Genomic DNA, 13,688 nt, shown 5'->3' with positions numbered 1-13,688 from the left:
CCATTAATAATATCTAGGCACCTACGCTATGCCAAAAACCTATGTCTATCTTCTCTTTGTACTCAAACCTCCAACACCAACCTTCAAAACTTCTCTTGGGCTGCACTGACCCTGTGGAGCTCCTTCCCTGTTCCATTAGATCCTCAATCAGTCTATGTTCCTTCAAAAAAAATCATGGAAAACTCACTTATTGAGGAAAGCATATCAATTAAACTGTTAATAGCTATCCCTTCTGGCACCTTGGTAACTCATCTTGCTTTCTCTACTGCAAATGTGTCATCCAATAAACTAACAGTTAACTGTAAACTATTCTAACAAAATACTTTGTCCCTTACATGAAATACATCCTACCCTAACCTCTTGTGCCACTCTACCAAACGACTGCCAGAATGTAAGCTTGTTTGAGCAGGGCCCGCAACACACTCTGTTCCTGTGAGTCCAAATATTCATCTCTTAGTCCACCCATTGTACAGCGCTGCCGAATTTATTGGTGTCTTAGAAATTGTAATATTAATAAAACTTTACCAACAGGGAAGCATTCAAAGACGTTTCAAATTCCTGCCTTTGTACTGGCTGATATGCAGAGTACAACCCACCATGGCCTACCCACGTGCCAAACACATTCAAGGGGTCAGTCAAACTTGTACATTTACATTTTCATGAATCTATGTTTTCCCAAATACTATCTGGTTAAATGGGCAGTCAAAACATCTTTACCAGTACAACTTCTTTCAGTGGGTATGGTGCCCCCCCCCCCCCATTTATGTCAAAAAGCTCCTCATTCGCCGCTTGGATAAAATGGAAGTTTAACTTTCCCAGTATCCACCCAATGCCGATTAGCCTTACAAGGTAATGATCTTTGTGGTTAAATGTTGGATGGCTTTTTCAAGAACACAGAGAATTTAAACTCCTGTATTATTTGTGGACAGGACTTTGGGTGTTGGGTGAGTTCTGGTTCACATCAAACCCCCCAAAAAAGTGGCAGACAAAAAAATGGGGGAACAGCACTCAATTTCTTCTTGCACTTTAACAACTACAAACAAACTGAGTGGCTATGGTGCCTAGAGTGTCTTTTTTTACATCCAAATATTTACGAGATTTTATTTTGCACAAAACTATCTATTCACATCTATTATTTGGATAACAGAAAAACCAGACAAACATAAATTAAATATTAAACATAAATTAAATATGACATTTTAGTTAATATACAATTTTTAAGATTTATCTCTATTCATTTTAAAATTTTATGACTAATATGATTTTATTTCTACTAATACAATACAAAGAGATCTCCTGTTAGTATTCTAATGATAATGTCATTTGAAAATTGCAGAATAATTGCATTTAATAGGGAGCGCAGAAAAAAAAACATTTTAGAGGTCAAGTCTTTGAAACTCATTGCAGACTCATTATATTTATCCTGGAACGATGCCGCATGAAATTGTTAATCTCTGTCCGTCCCTTAGGTTTAAAAATCCCTCATTTCTCCTCAATCAACTTGCGGTAATCGGGTTAGTAGAAATAGACATCGGCACGGTCTCTGCATTAAAAATTGGGAGAGAGAGCGTATTTAATATTTTCATTGTAATAATGTTACAAACTGCTTTCTTGTTGTGAAAAATATTCTATTTCTAAATTATTTTACACAAGCTGACGAAAATTTTATGCACTTTAAAAAAAAAAATAGTGTTAATTTAAAAAAATATATATATGAAAGACACTCGTACTATACTTTAAAAACAAATACATAACACATGCCAAAAAAAGCTGTAGTTGCCAAATCCAGAGGATCGAGTTTCCAAACTGGATCAGGAAAATATCCACTGATCCCCACTATAATAACAAACTATTATAGTTATATGTATAAAAAATAACTATTTATTGTAAAAAGCAAAAAAATACAGGAACAATATGTGTCCTAAGGTATGTCACACTTTTGAAAAAGCCTCTGGAAAGGCGAAACGCATCAACTATCTATAAATATTTTGTTTCCTGTTTGCTACCTGGCATCACCATATCCCAAGGTGGGGATTATACCACCCATGCTGTGAAAACTAGAACAGGTCTTGCTCTTAAAAATGTAAGTACATTACTTCTTTTAATTCCAGTTTACAGAATTTACTACACTATCAGTTTTTTCTGCTCTTCTACTTCCATATTCACCATCAATATCTGCATTCACATTTGGAGGACCAGCAACACTTATACCACCCTATATGCTTAGACGGGGATCATGTCGTCCATGCGCAATACAGCAGAGCTCTAATATAGCTCTACCAAATGTGAGTGGTTCTCCTATAGTCACCAAACCCACTATTTTGCACTTTATCAGATTGTACTGTACCATTATTGTCTTTCTTTTTGTATTATCCTGAGGTTTACTACACCATACCCTCTGAAGTTTTATGTACGTATGATTTTGGGCGCAGTGTACGCCATATCCTTTTTCTGTTTCACTATTACACGAGGTCTTGGAAATCCTTGTATTGTATACAGCAGCCCCAACATATCTATTGTACTATAGAGAGCGCCTATTACCCTTGTTTTTATTAGAAGAAAACTGATTTCATATAATATTTAAAATGAAAATTCTGCATAGGATGAACAAAAACAATTTACAAACAATGTACTTATGTAATCTTATGCCTGGATCGGTTCGGGTTGGTACAGTTTGGAAGGTTTAGAATGGACCAGCCCATTCTGGTGAGCGGTTCCACTGCAAGTCAGACCTTTCAGGGCCATGCGGGTTTAGAAAAAATACTCTTCCTTCCTGTCCACCAATCAATGGATTGTATAGTAGCTCCGCCCTAACCGAACCGTTCCATTTTCTATGGCCCTACATCTGAAGCAGGACCCTGAATGGATTGGTACGGTTCGCTTGTATGGACCACTTTCATAATGGAAACACCCAAAATAGCGAACCGTACTGAACCGAACCGAACCGATCCGCTCAGTGGAAACGAGGCATATCATACCTATGTACAGATTTCCCAATAAATTCTTATATATCACATACAGCAATATAGATAGAATTGTTTGTTTTGTGCTAACATAGGCATCAATTTAATATTTTTGGATAATCTTTTCAAATAATTCGCAATCTGAACAAACTTTTCAAATACATTGTCTTCAGAAGTCACCATTAAACTGTGTTGGAATTATTAGATAAATCAGTTGAAAATAAAATCAAATCCGAAAATATGTAATAGAAGTCTTATTATGCTAGCTATGCAAATTATGTTTGAAAATTTATGATTTTTATATGATTGGTTAATGATGGAGTTAATGATATCAGCCAGCTGAAGTGTTGGGAGAGAGGGGGGGGGGTACATACAAGTAGACAAAGGGTTTTGGCTGTACGCATGGGGAGACATAACAAGCTCAGTGTTTTAGCTTGAAAAGGGTCTGTGATTTAACAAGTGCAACTTCACCTCCAGCACACATGACTTGATGGGAAAAAAAAGATGATATAAGATGAGATATATATACATATATACAAACAGCATACAAGATCCTACACTAGCACCCAATTACCAAACAGCAACCTCAAAGCTCACAGAAAACAACAGCTTTTATGAAAAACACCCAAGCTAGGCAAAAATAATGGGGATTTATTTACAGTAATTATACGCTGCATAAGCCTGCCACAATGCTAATGTACCCCGTTTTTGGCAATCCTAGCAACCTAATACATACTATATACAGGTATAGCATATATATACTATATATAGTATACAGTTGTAATCAAAATTATTCAACCCCCATTGAAAATCAGTTTTATTGTCAAAATTTACAGACTTTCAGCTTTTTGCAAGGACTAGAGAAGTCATTAGAAGTTGCATTTTTCTGTTAAATTTGGGGAAACCACTTTGTAACGCAACTCGTTATGTTGAGCTATTTCAATTGCTTTTGTTTGATTTGTTTATTGCAAACAGCTGTATACATTATTTATTTATTTTTACTGCTCACCCTGGGTTTTTTTTATTATAATTTTTGTTTATATACTGCTTTACCCTCTGTTGGTTACTTTTTCTCTGACCCGTAGACCAAATGGTGTGAAAATGCTAGTATCACGTATTATATAATATGTATACATTTTGCAGCACGCTGATTGGCCCATTTTTGAGCCTTCTTTGTTCTTCTGATTCGGTTTCCAAATTAGAATATCGGTACCAAAATTCTGCTGAGCCAAACCAACATATGGTTGAAATTTGTGCGTGACGAAATAATGTTTTACGTTCGGGAAAGTGGTTCGGCTGTGCTAGATTTCCTCGCCCTGCACAAGTCTACTTATTATCCTTGTTTTCTGTAAAAATATACAGACTTTTTTTTTTAGATAACAATTACTGCAAACTAAAATGAAAAGCAATCAGCTCATGGATCAACAAAATAACATGCTTTCAGACATTTCATTTACGCTGTGTGTGTACAGTTTGACTTGCTGGCTGGGTTATTGTTTGAAACTCAATAGGGAATTTTATATTTTAGTCTAAAATAGCTTATTTTGTAAAAACAAAAATTCACTGGTACAGTTACTTTTCAAGCTCATTTGTATCGAGAAAGAGCACGCCACTATTGCCCCCTGTGTGCCACTAGGCTTTATAAACATTTAACTGTCCAGGATAATAAAAAAGACACCTAGTCTGACTCACCACATGTTGGCCACATATAATAATTCACGATATTGCTAGAATCACTATTTTAAATTATGGTAATTTGTCTGGAAGAGAGCTTCAACCCAACATCAATTATTCATTATGGAGTGTCTTCTTCTGTTCATAAATTAGTTATCGAGCTATTTATAGGATTCCATTTTGAGGTTCTCTTTTTTGTGGTGGTGCTACGGCTACGATCCCTCCAAGAGATCTCAATAGGTCTAGGTTTCTGAAAGTGTCCTCTGTCAGGATGTGTGGGGAACCGACAACAAGGAAATAGCAAAACATAAATAAATAAAAAATAACCCATCATTATGATAATTTGTTTGATGCTCTTCCAGACGCATTCACGCATCTATGTGCCTGTGGCTTCCCTTAAGGAACTTGTAAGAGTGAAATAGGTGAACCTTTTAGCGTCTTTGCATTTGACCTTTAAATTTCAGTCTACATATATCAAACAAGTCTAAAATATGGTTTACTTTTCAGAGACTGATCTGAGGTTACAGCTGTTTCAGGAAGTTTTTAGACATTATGTGTTTTGCCCTTACACTCCAATAGAGACAGGCCATTACAAGTTGCATATTAAAAACACAAGCAATAAAAACATGCGTCATAAATCAGGAAAGAAGAAGCACCTTGGAAGGGTCCTACAAAAATACTTCAAGCAGAAGGCATGCAAGTGGAGCAACTTGTCCTGTCAGTCAGACTTTCATACCTCCATACACGCCAAGTGTCCCAAATCTGCGAGGACCTTGAATATGCACAGTTGTCTTGCTTCCCATACCAGCAACATTTGATACACAGAGATCGAGTAAGGGAGAACAATACATCCTCCATGCTATAGCAATACTAACTTAGCAGGAAACAGAAAAGCTCTCCTGTCCGTTTCAAAACATACACACAAATATATCACACTTGTCCACGTTGACAAGGATAAGGGTCGGGGAGGTTAAATGGGTCAATGCTAGTATGGTGGTGTAGCAATGATACAGTGCCCTGAAAAACTCTCCAGGCAACATACGTTCATTGGATAGGATGCCGACACTGCAATTTCAGGTTACCGCAGGACAAGGCCTACAATCAGATTCAGGACATTTCTCAAGTATGATATATATTGTATACCTACACATAAAGTTTTAATGGGTATTTTGTATGAGGAATTTCCAGTGGGAGTGACTCAATACATGACCCTAAAAAATCTCGGGTAGTCCCAAAATCAGGGGTAGGCTACCTATGGCAATCCAGATGTTGTGGACTAGCATAATAGCATAATAGGATGCATTCGCACAGTAAGAAACTTATCTCATTTTCACAGGGAGAGCAAATATATTTTGTAAATCTTTGTTTTATTAAGACGTTATGTTATTCCGTACAGAAAGGAAAAATGGAGTTAATGCAAGTATACGTGTTACAATTATGTAGATGACTTACCACCGCTCGAACAAACTCATTTTTCTCTTTTAGAGTAAAAGTAAACAAGGTTTTTGCAAGGAATTACAGGCTGTGCTATATAGTGATGCTTAGTATTTAACAGGTAAATCAATGCATGTGATAATTTTGATAAAAGAGTGAGACTGACACAGTACTAGGTAGGTTAGAACGTAGGTTATAAGATTTGCATGCTGTATGTACCGTGGATGATTAATAGAATGCGCTTAGTGGAGAAATAGAGGCAAGATTAACATTGAGCATGTCATACATTATTGGACGTTTAAAATAGATTTACAGGTCAGCTTAAAATGGAACATAAGACCAGTTCGCACTACTCGTTAAACAGTGTCTATACATGGTGATGCCATGGAGCTAGTGAGATTAGTAAGTTGTCATAGAGAGGGTACGGTTAAACCATGAGGGCCAGTGAGAGTGCGTGGCCAGCTCGGGTCTAGCAGTAACGGGCCGCTGACAGTGTTAAGGCGCTCAACTAAGGGGGGGTGACTTAGTGACACGGTAGTGTCATGAAGTTATCCAAATAAAATAAAAGGCAACAGGCCTAAATAAAATCAGAAATACAGGCACGTGTAGCACGCGATATTTGCAGGTGTCGCTGTAGTGCAGACCCTTGTTTTTTCACATATATATATAGGAGTCTACCCAGCTCCCTGGTTCTGCACCCCTCCCTGTCACATGTGCCTCATCCCAGGATCCTATTTGGCCTTGTACTGCAGAGAACTCGAGAGGATTTCCCCAAGTGAGTAGCTCATTTAGCAGACATTAGGCAGTTAGAGTAAGACCTGCCGTATATGGGGTACATTGACGTTGTGGCAGGCTTATGCAATGTATGATCATATAATGTAACTAAACCCCCATTATTTTTTGCCTAGATTAGGTGTTTTTAATAAAACTTACAAAATCCGTCAGCACCAAAGTAGCTGTTTAGTAGATAGGGAGTGTGCTGGTTTCTAATTTTTTGCTGTAGTGCAGCTTGTCAGAGTCCCCCTGGATACGCCTGGCGTTCAGTCGACTCCTTTGTGTTGTTAGTTAGTTAGTTAGATAGTTAGATAGTCCATGCCATGATTGATGGGGCACATCTGCTCTTGTTTCGCCTTTCCAGTTCCCAAGTCTGCATGGACTGGGAACCGTCACCTGCTGCCTGGGTGTGGGTCCGCGAGGTCTCAGCGCCTTGCGTCTTCGGCACAAGGCCTTTGCGTGAGCCCTTTCCTGAAGTCCATTGAACCCTTTATTAGGATTGTGGGCCCATGGGTCTGAGCATATATATTTTATATATCACAATACCTTATTTTAGGGGGGCTGTGCGTTTTGCTTATTTGTTTCTCAACCATTCTTAAACTTGTCTTGTATTATTCTATGGTGCATGTGAATAGACTAAATACGTGTTGGAAACTGTGCAATACTATGTAATAATGTAACTACACTCCCTTAGTGTTAATGTTTCTAATGAGATTCTGTCTATTGCAGCATTCAGTCTGAAGTGTTTACAATGTGTTGGTACCGCTGCCTCGTGCCCCATGTTGGTGAAGACCTGCCCTTCTTATGAGACTTCCTGCTTTGCTCTGGCCTACAAAGGGGTTCAAGGTGAGGATTTGAACTCTACTAGCAGAGCAATAAACACAATCAGCTCAGTTCACACCAGCAGGTTATTCACCAAAGTGTGAATTCTCAGAATTTCAAAGTTAATTTTATCATTTTAGGGCACAATAGCCAAACTGAGTTATGTTTTCAGTGTGGGATCTGTCCTGCCCTGTTTTGCCTGTCAGAATTGCAAACATAAACAAACATGTAGTAAATCTATGCGTACTAACTGACTCACTAACAAGGCAGCCGTCTATAGAAATTCTATTTTAAAAAATGAAAGCAATTAGCTTAAGCCGCATTTAGTGTTAGATTATAGATAATGTGAAATTTCTCTGTCTGCATGTATATAACCCAAGAACACTCTATCCAGGAGGATTATGTAATGATCAAGAATTGTATTTCAACATATAAAGATGATATTCAGCCCCTTAGTGAACTCATTTATATAATAATATAATGGTACAGTATCTCTTGTATCACTGTATTGTGGAGTTATATTAATTAGTTAGATTCTCAATGTACACGGTATAATCCTTGCTAGAGATACCTAAGATGTATCTCATTTTACTCCTATAAAGCAGATATCATTTATAGTCCCATTGTAGCAGAATAGATGCCCAAAATAAACTTTTATTCCTGATTGTTCGGCTGTCCATAAACCCCCCGTTTGTTTACTGAACCAACTCTATGTGGCCCACCACCCCTGGCTGTTAACCACAAATGAGCAATTAGTTTAAGTGCTTTCCCTGTGTAGCAGCCGTTCGTATAACCAAATCCACGTGCTCCAAGAATTGGCAGACATTTTCCTCCCGAACGCAGGTAGCGGTACATGGTCGTTGACTGCATGGAACTGTAAATCGGATACGTGACCCCGCGAACACCTGGGAAACTTGTACCGCTGCCAGTTCAACTTCCTGAACAGTTAGTAGAACAGCATTCGGGAGGCATGAACTACCGAACAGAGGAGCATTCACTCCCTAACAGCCAGGGGGAGCATTCGTCAATGTTCGTGTGAGAACAACCAAAAGATAACCAGTCGTTGCCTTGTTTTCTGTAGAACTATTTGGGGGCATCACCTTGTGGCCGACCAGCCAAAACTTTGAATGGCGTTTCTTAACCACCAAAGAAAAATTAGTCATTCCTATTCAACATCACAAATCCCCACTTTTCTGTGGATTTTATAATTAGATTGGGGTGTTTTAATTTCTTCAATGCCATCCGTTCATCCATCATATTACTCATTCTCTCGCTGTTAGATTATCAATTTTTACAAAATCTAAATGAACACTCTCATGAAAACATAATTACATAATTCCGCCTATCTCTCACTGAATAATATTTAGAGGGTGGTTTAAAGTGGGATATAATATTTTCATCCACAATTTCTTTTAGATCTAGAGGTTTGTTTGTTTCCTCAATATAATCATTAAAGTATGGGGTGGCAGGTGGCAGAGTTACTGAGGGAGGGGTGACACGGTAAGGGATGGGGTGGCAGGTGGCAGAGTGACTGAGGGAGGGAGGGTGACACGGTAAGGGGCGGGGAGGTGGGTGGCAGAGTGACTGAGGGAGGGAGGGGGTGACACAGTGGGGTGGGGGTGACACAGTGAGGGAGGGGGTGACAGGTGGCAGAGTGACTGAGGGAGGGGGTAACAGTGAGGGAGGAGATTGTAATTGTAAAAATACCTTAATTTTTTTCCCTGGTGGTCCAGGGTCTTTGATCCCTGGTGGTCCAGTGGGCTGTCTCGCCAATCTGCCCGGCAAAATCTGCAAAATGCCGCCCCTATCAGAGTGCCGCCTGGAGCAATGGCTCCACCGCGGGCTATGGACGGGTCAGCCCTGACTTTATGGTTCCTTTAACATAAGGAAGGAGAACTAGTTGTTATGGTGCTAGGAGTGCTCTTATATTAATGTAGCATAGATCACAGATTGCTGCAAATGTGGTAGATGATGTGATAAATCATCCGGCAAAGCATTATGAAAGTTGTGATTCTGCCAGGGACCTATCTGTTGCCCATCCCTTGTTTAAAACATTGATCAGTGATTAATGCTGTTACTGTACAGACCTTATGGATGATTTTGAGATCATTGAGCTGGTTTTACAAGATGAGGATTGCACATCTTAAGCCTCGAGCTAACATCTACCTTTGAAACCTTCACAAAAAAGGGCTAGCCCACCACGGAATCCACAGAATTTCTTCAAAAATCTCACACAAAAAAACCCACCGCTTTGTTATGTCATCACCTATTGCACAATGTGACCAAGTTTCCAATCTCTGGATCATGAATCTCAGACTACTGTAGACAGGCTGTTTAAGAACAGTTTGCCATCTTACCTGGGATCTGCCAGGATAGGGGCTGTAGTAAGGGATAGGGGCAGTAGTGTGTCTGAGGGGTGCAATATGTGTGTGTGTGTGTGAGTGGTGGAGTGAGTGAGTGTGTGTGTGTGTGTGTGTGAGGGGTGCAGTGTGTGTGCGTGTGTGTGTGGGGTGCAGTGTGTGTATGGGGTGCATTGTGTTTGTGAAGGATGTAGTGTGTTTGTGAAGGATGCAGTATGTCTGTGTGAGGGTTGCAGTGTGTGTGTTCATGGGTCAGTTTGTGTGTGAGGGGTACAGTGTGTGTGGGGACAGGTTGCATGAGTGGTACAGTGTGTGTGAGGGGTACAGTGTGTGGGGGGGCAAGTTGTATGGGTGGTACAGTATGTGTGGGGTACAGTGTGAGTGGGGCAGGTTGTGTGAGGGGTACAGTATGTGTGTGGGGGGCAGTGTGTGAGGGGTACTGTTTGTGTGTATGGGGGAGCAGTGTGTGTGTATTGAGGGGCAGTGTGTGTGTGGGGGCAGTGTGTGTGTATGGGGCAGTGTGTGTGTGTATGGAGGGGCAGTGTGTGTATGGAGGGGCAGTGTGTGTGTGGTAGGCAGTGTGTGTGTATTGGGGCAGTGCGTGTGTATGAGGGGCATTGTGTGTGTATGGGTGGGCAGTGTGTGTGTATGGGGGGGTAATGTGTGTATAGGGTGAGTTATTGTGGGTCTGTGGGGGTAGGAGAGCAGATAAATATACACTTTTATTTATTTTAATTAATAAAATAAAAAATTATTATTATTTTAATATCCCCCTCCCTGCTTACCTTTGCCTGGGAGGGGGGACATTTCCTGCTGTCCCTGATGGTCCCAGTGGTGAGAGTGAATGCCCCAGGAGCTGCTAAAGTTCACTCTTGCAAGATTCGGAGCGTTGCCGTGATAACCACGGCAACAGAGCTCGCGAGAAGAGAACCTGGGCTGCATAAACAGAAGCAAAACTGGTTTACATCCTAACGGCAGTGAATTGAGCAGTGAGACCTCAGACGCATGATCTATACACCAAGACTGCTTCATTAAGCTAAAGTTGTTTGGGTGAATATAGTGTCCCTTTAATTAAAAAAAACTGTTTTGTATAAATGCCAGCAAGTCAACGAGGTGGACAGGAAAGGACAACTAATGAGATATACATTTATCTTACTCATCTTGTTAGGTTCTTCGACTGTTGATACGGTGATTAAAGGCTGTTCCACTCCTCAGATCTGCAATCAAACTTCAATCATTGACGCGGGAGTTCAGTCGGTCACCATGAGTTCATCTTGCTGCGAGAAAAATTTCTGTAATATTAACCGCTTCAACAGTATGTATCCTCGTATGATAGTGTCAAACAAAAACATCTCTACCTACCTGTCTCTATGAAGAAGGTTTCATAGTACGTCCCACCAATAGTAGTTTTTTTTTTTTCTAAGCCAAAAACATAGAATCATCCAATATCAAAAGCAGGATTTGGTTATCTATAGGGTATATTCCAGTTGTGTTTTTATCAGTGTTTCTATGTACTTTGAATTGAAATCAGAAATGTATTTTCTCCCAGCGCTACCTGTATTTTCTAACCGTCTGGAGTGTAGCACATGTGCGGACCCAACCAAACCGTGCAAAAGTGCAGATACCAGCATATTTTGTGACGAAGTCAACAGTTATTGCGTGGATGTGGTTACCAGTAATTACACTAATGGTGAGTATCAAATGTTCTGTGAATATTGTACGGAATTCAGTGAATCCTGTCACTTTAAATGGGCAGTAAACTCACACATATATCTTTGTTTAATGTCAATAGCAAAATATTGATGTTAGTCTGATGGGTCTACTGCATTGCCAAACTGATCTATAAAATATTTATTACAGCATTTACTTAGCACAAGCTGAAAAAGAAGTAAAATTAGCCTTTTTTGTGTCTTTATTTTCGACTGCCGAAAGTGAAGTTGTTTCGTCATTAGGTAGGGGTGCATGAAGACCCAACTCTAGGACTTGAGAGGTTTTTTTTTTACGTCTCAGAATGATGCTGGATCATACAGCTGATAAGTTTTGCCCCTAGAGAAAAGGTAGAAAATGAGGGAGCTACCAGCGATGAGGGAAATTGAGGGGCTCCACAAGCAGTGGTGGTCTTACATTTTAGATTTTTATAGCGCTTGCACCAAACATAAACTGCAGGTTTATGTTGCCACGGCACTGTATCACCATAACTACCTCTCCATAAAGTGGTTGTTGTGTTGCCATGGCAACATGTTCCTTCAAGTGGTGACACTAAATCAGTTTCAACTGTCTACCAGTAAACGAGAAGCTGCGTGAAATTAAATATTACACCTACAGGCATATTGACAATTTGAAACTATTTTACTTTTTAACCTTATTAATGAAAAACAAAAATATTTCTCCTGGTTTCAGTGCTACGGCAAATGTTTTATTTTCTAGATTGGAAATCTAGTAGTTTTGTCAGATTAATGACATATGGGTATTTTGATAATTAAATTATTGCTATCTTCTTAATATGTTGCATTAATATGTTGGGTGGGAGGTCGATTTTTATAATGATGTGGTGGCTATTGAAAAAAGTTAAGTTGCCCACCCTCTTACTCTTCCAATCCAATCCTCTCTGAGCTCAATCCCGATTCCCTGCTCCCCACCCCCTGGCTCCACCTCATATTGGGACACAAAAAACATGATTTATTTAACTGTCCAGTCTGAAATGACTAGATCTGAGTGCCTGTATGTTAAGGGTGTATTAGCAGGACCATGAAAATAATGTAACAACACAACAAAGATTCAACTTCAACCAGCTCTGATATGTTTTATTATTATGCTAAGATTGTTTAAACGTAGTAACTAATTTATCTTTTGCTGTTTCTATGGTTAACTCTTCCTAATTGCATTACAATAATAAATGACAACCCTTGTTGTATAATTTAAAGGCACACTATAGTCACCGGAACAACTACAGCTTAATGTAGTTGTACTGGTGAGCATAGTCAGTCCCTGTAGGCATTTTCACGTAAACACTGCCTTTCCTGAGAAAAGGCAGTGTTTACATACAACCTAGAAACATTTCTAGTGGTCACTCCTCGCTTTGCATGGAGACACTGAACTTTCCTCATTGATTCAATGCATCTAAATGAGGAGTTGGTGATTGGCCAGGGCGGCGTTTGTCTCCACCCCACCTCTTTGGCTGAGATCATCAGAATAGGTAAGCAATGTGATTGGCTGAGCTTATCAATTCTGATGATATCTGCCAAGGAAACAGATCGGGAGCGTTTGTTTTCCTGACCCTATAGTGTTCCTTTAACTGATGGCCAATGATCGCAAACTGTAAGGTGATGCATAAGGGCTCATTGACTAATTACGGTATTGTGGCAAATTCAAATTAGAGTTGCAAAATGTAGACAGAATTAGCGAATTTTTCGTTCATGACAATTCCCAGTGCAGTAATGAGTATGCTTGGAGAAAGAAAAAGGTGGTCTTAAGTTTTGGAAGGTCATGTTCTGACTAGACTTTACTCAGTCTTCAGGAAGGAGTGCCATAAGATAATGTAGTATCTGCATTATCTTTGCAAATCATGAAACATTTGGAAACTGCAATAACACATACCTCAAAATCTTCCCTCAGTTGTTGGCTCAAATGCGATTTTGGGGTGCTATCCCACCGTCCGAGT

The 13,688-nt window shown here is 39.6% G+C and overlaps 1 protein-coding gene across 1 annotated transcript in view; it reads left to right on the top strand.

The window, feature by feature from the left end:
* The window catches only part of LOC134577239 (urokinase plasminogen activator surface receptor-like), a 43,174-nt gene that overhangs the window by 23,036 nt on the left and 6,450 nt on the right, over positions 1 to 13,688 (top strand). The window contains exons 2-4 of the mRNA XM_063435936.1: positions 7,575 to 7,691; positions 11,196 to 11,342; positions 11,577 to 11,717. Coding sequence (XP_063292006.1) covers positions 7,575 to 7,691; positions 11,196 to 11,342; positions 11,577 to 11,717 — 405 coding nt within the window. The remainder of the gene's footprint in view (positions 1 to 7,574; positions 7,692 to 11,195; positions 11,343 to 11,576; positions 11,718 to 13,688) is intronic.

Source organism: Pelobates fuscus, chromosome 11 (assembly GCF_036172605.1).
Source record: "Pelobates fuscus isolate aPelFus1 chromosome 11, aPelFus1.pri, whole genome shotgun sequence".
Classification (NCBI taxonomy): domain Eukaryota; kingdom Metazoa; phylum Chordata; class Amphibia; order Anura; family Pelobatidae; genus Pelobates; species Pelobates fuscus.
Note: the sequence above shows the minus strand (reverse complement) of the source record. Positions and strands in the feature narration are given on the sequence as shown.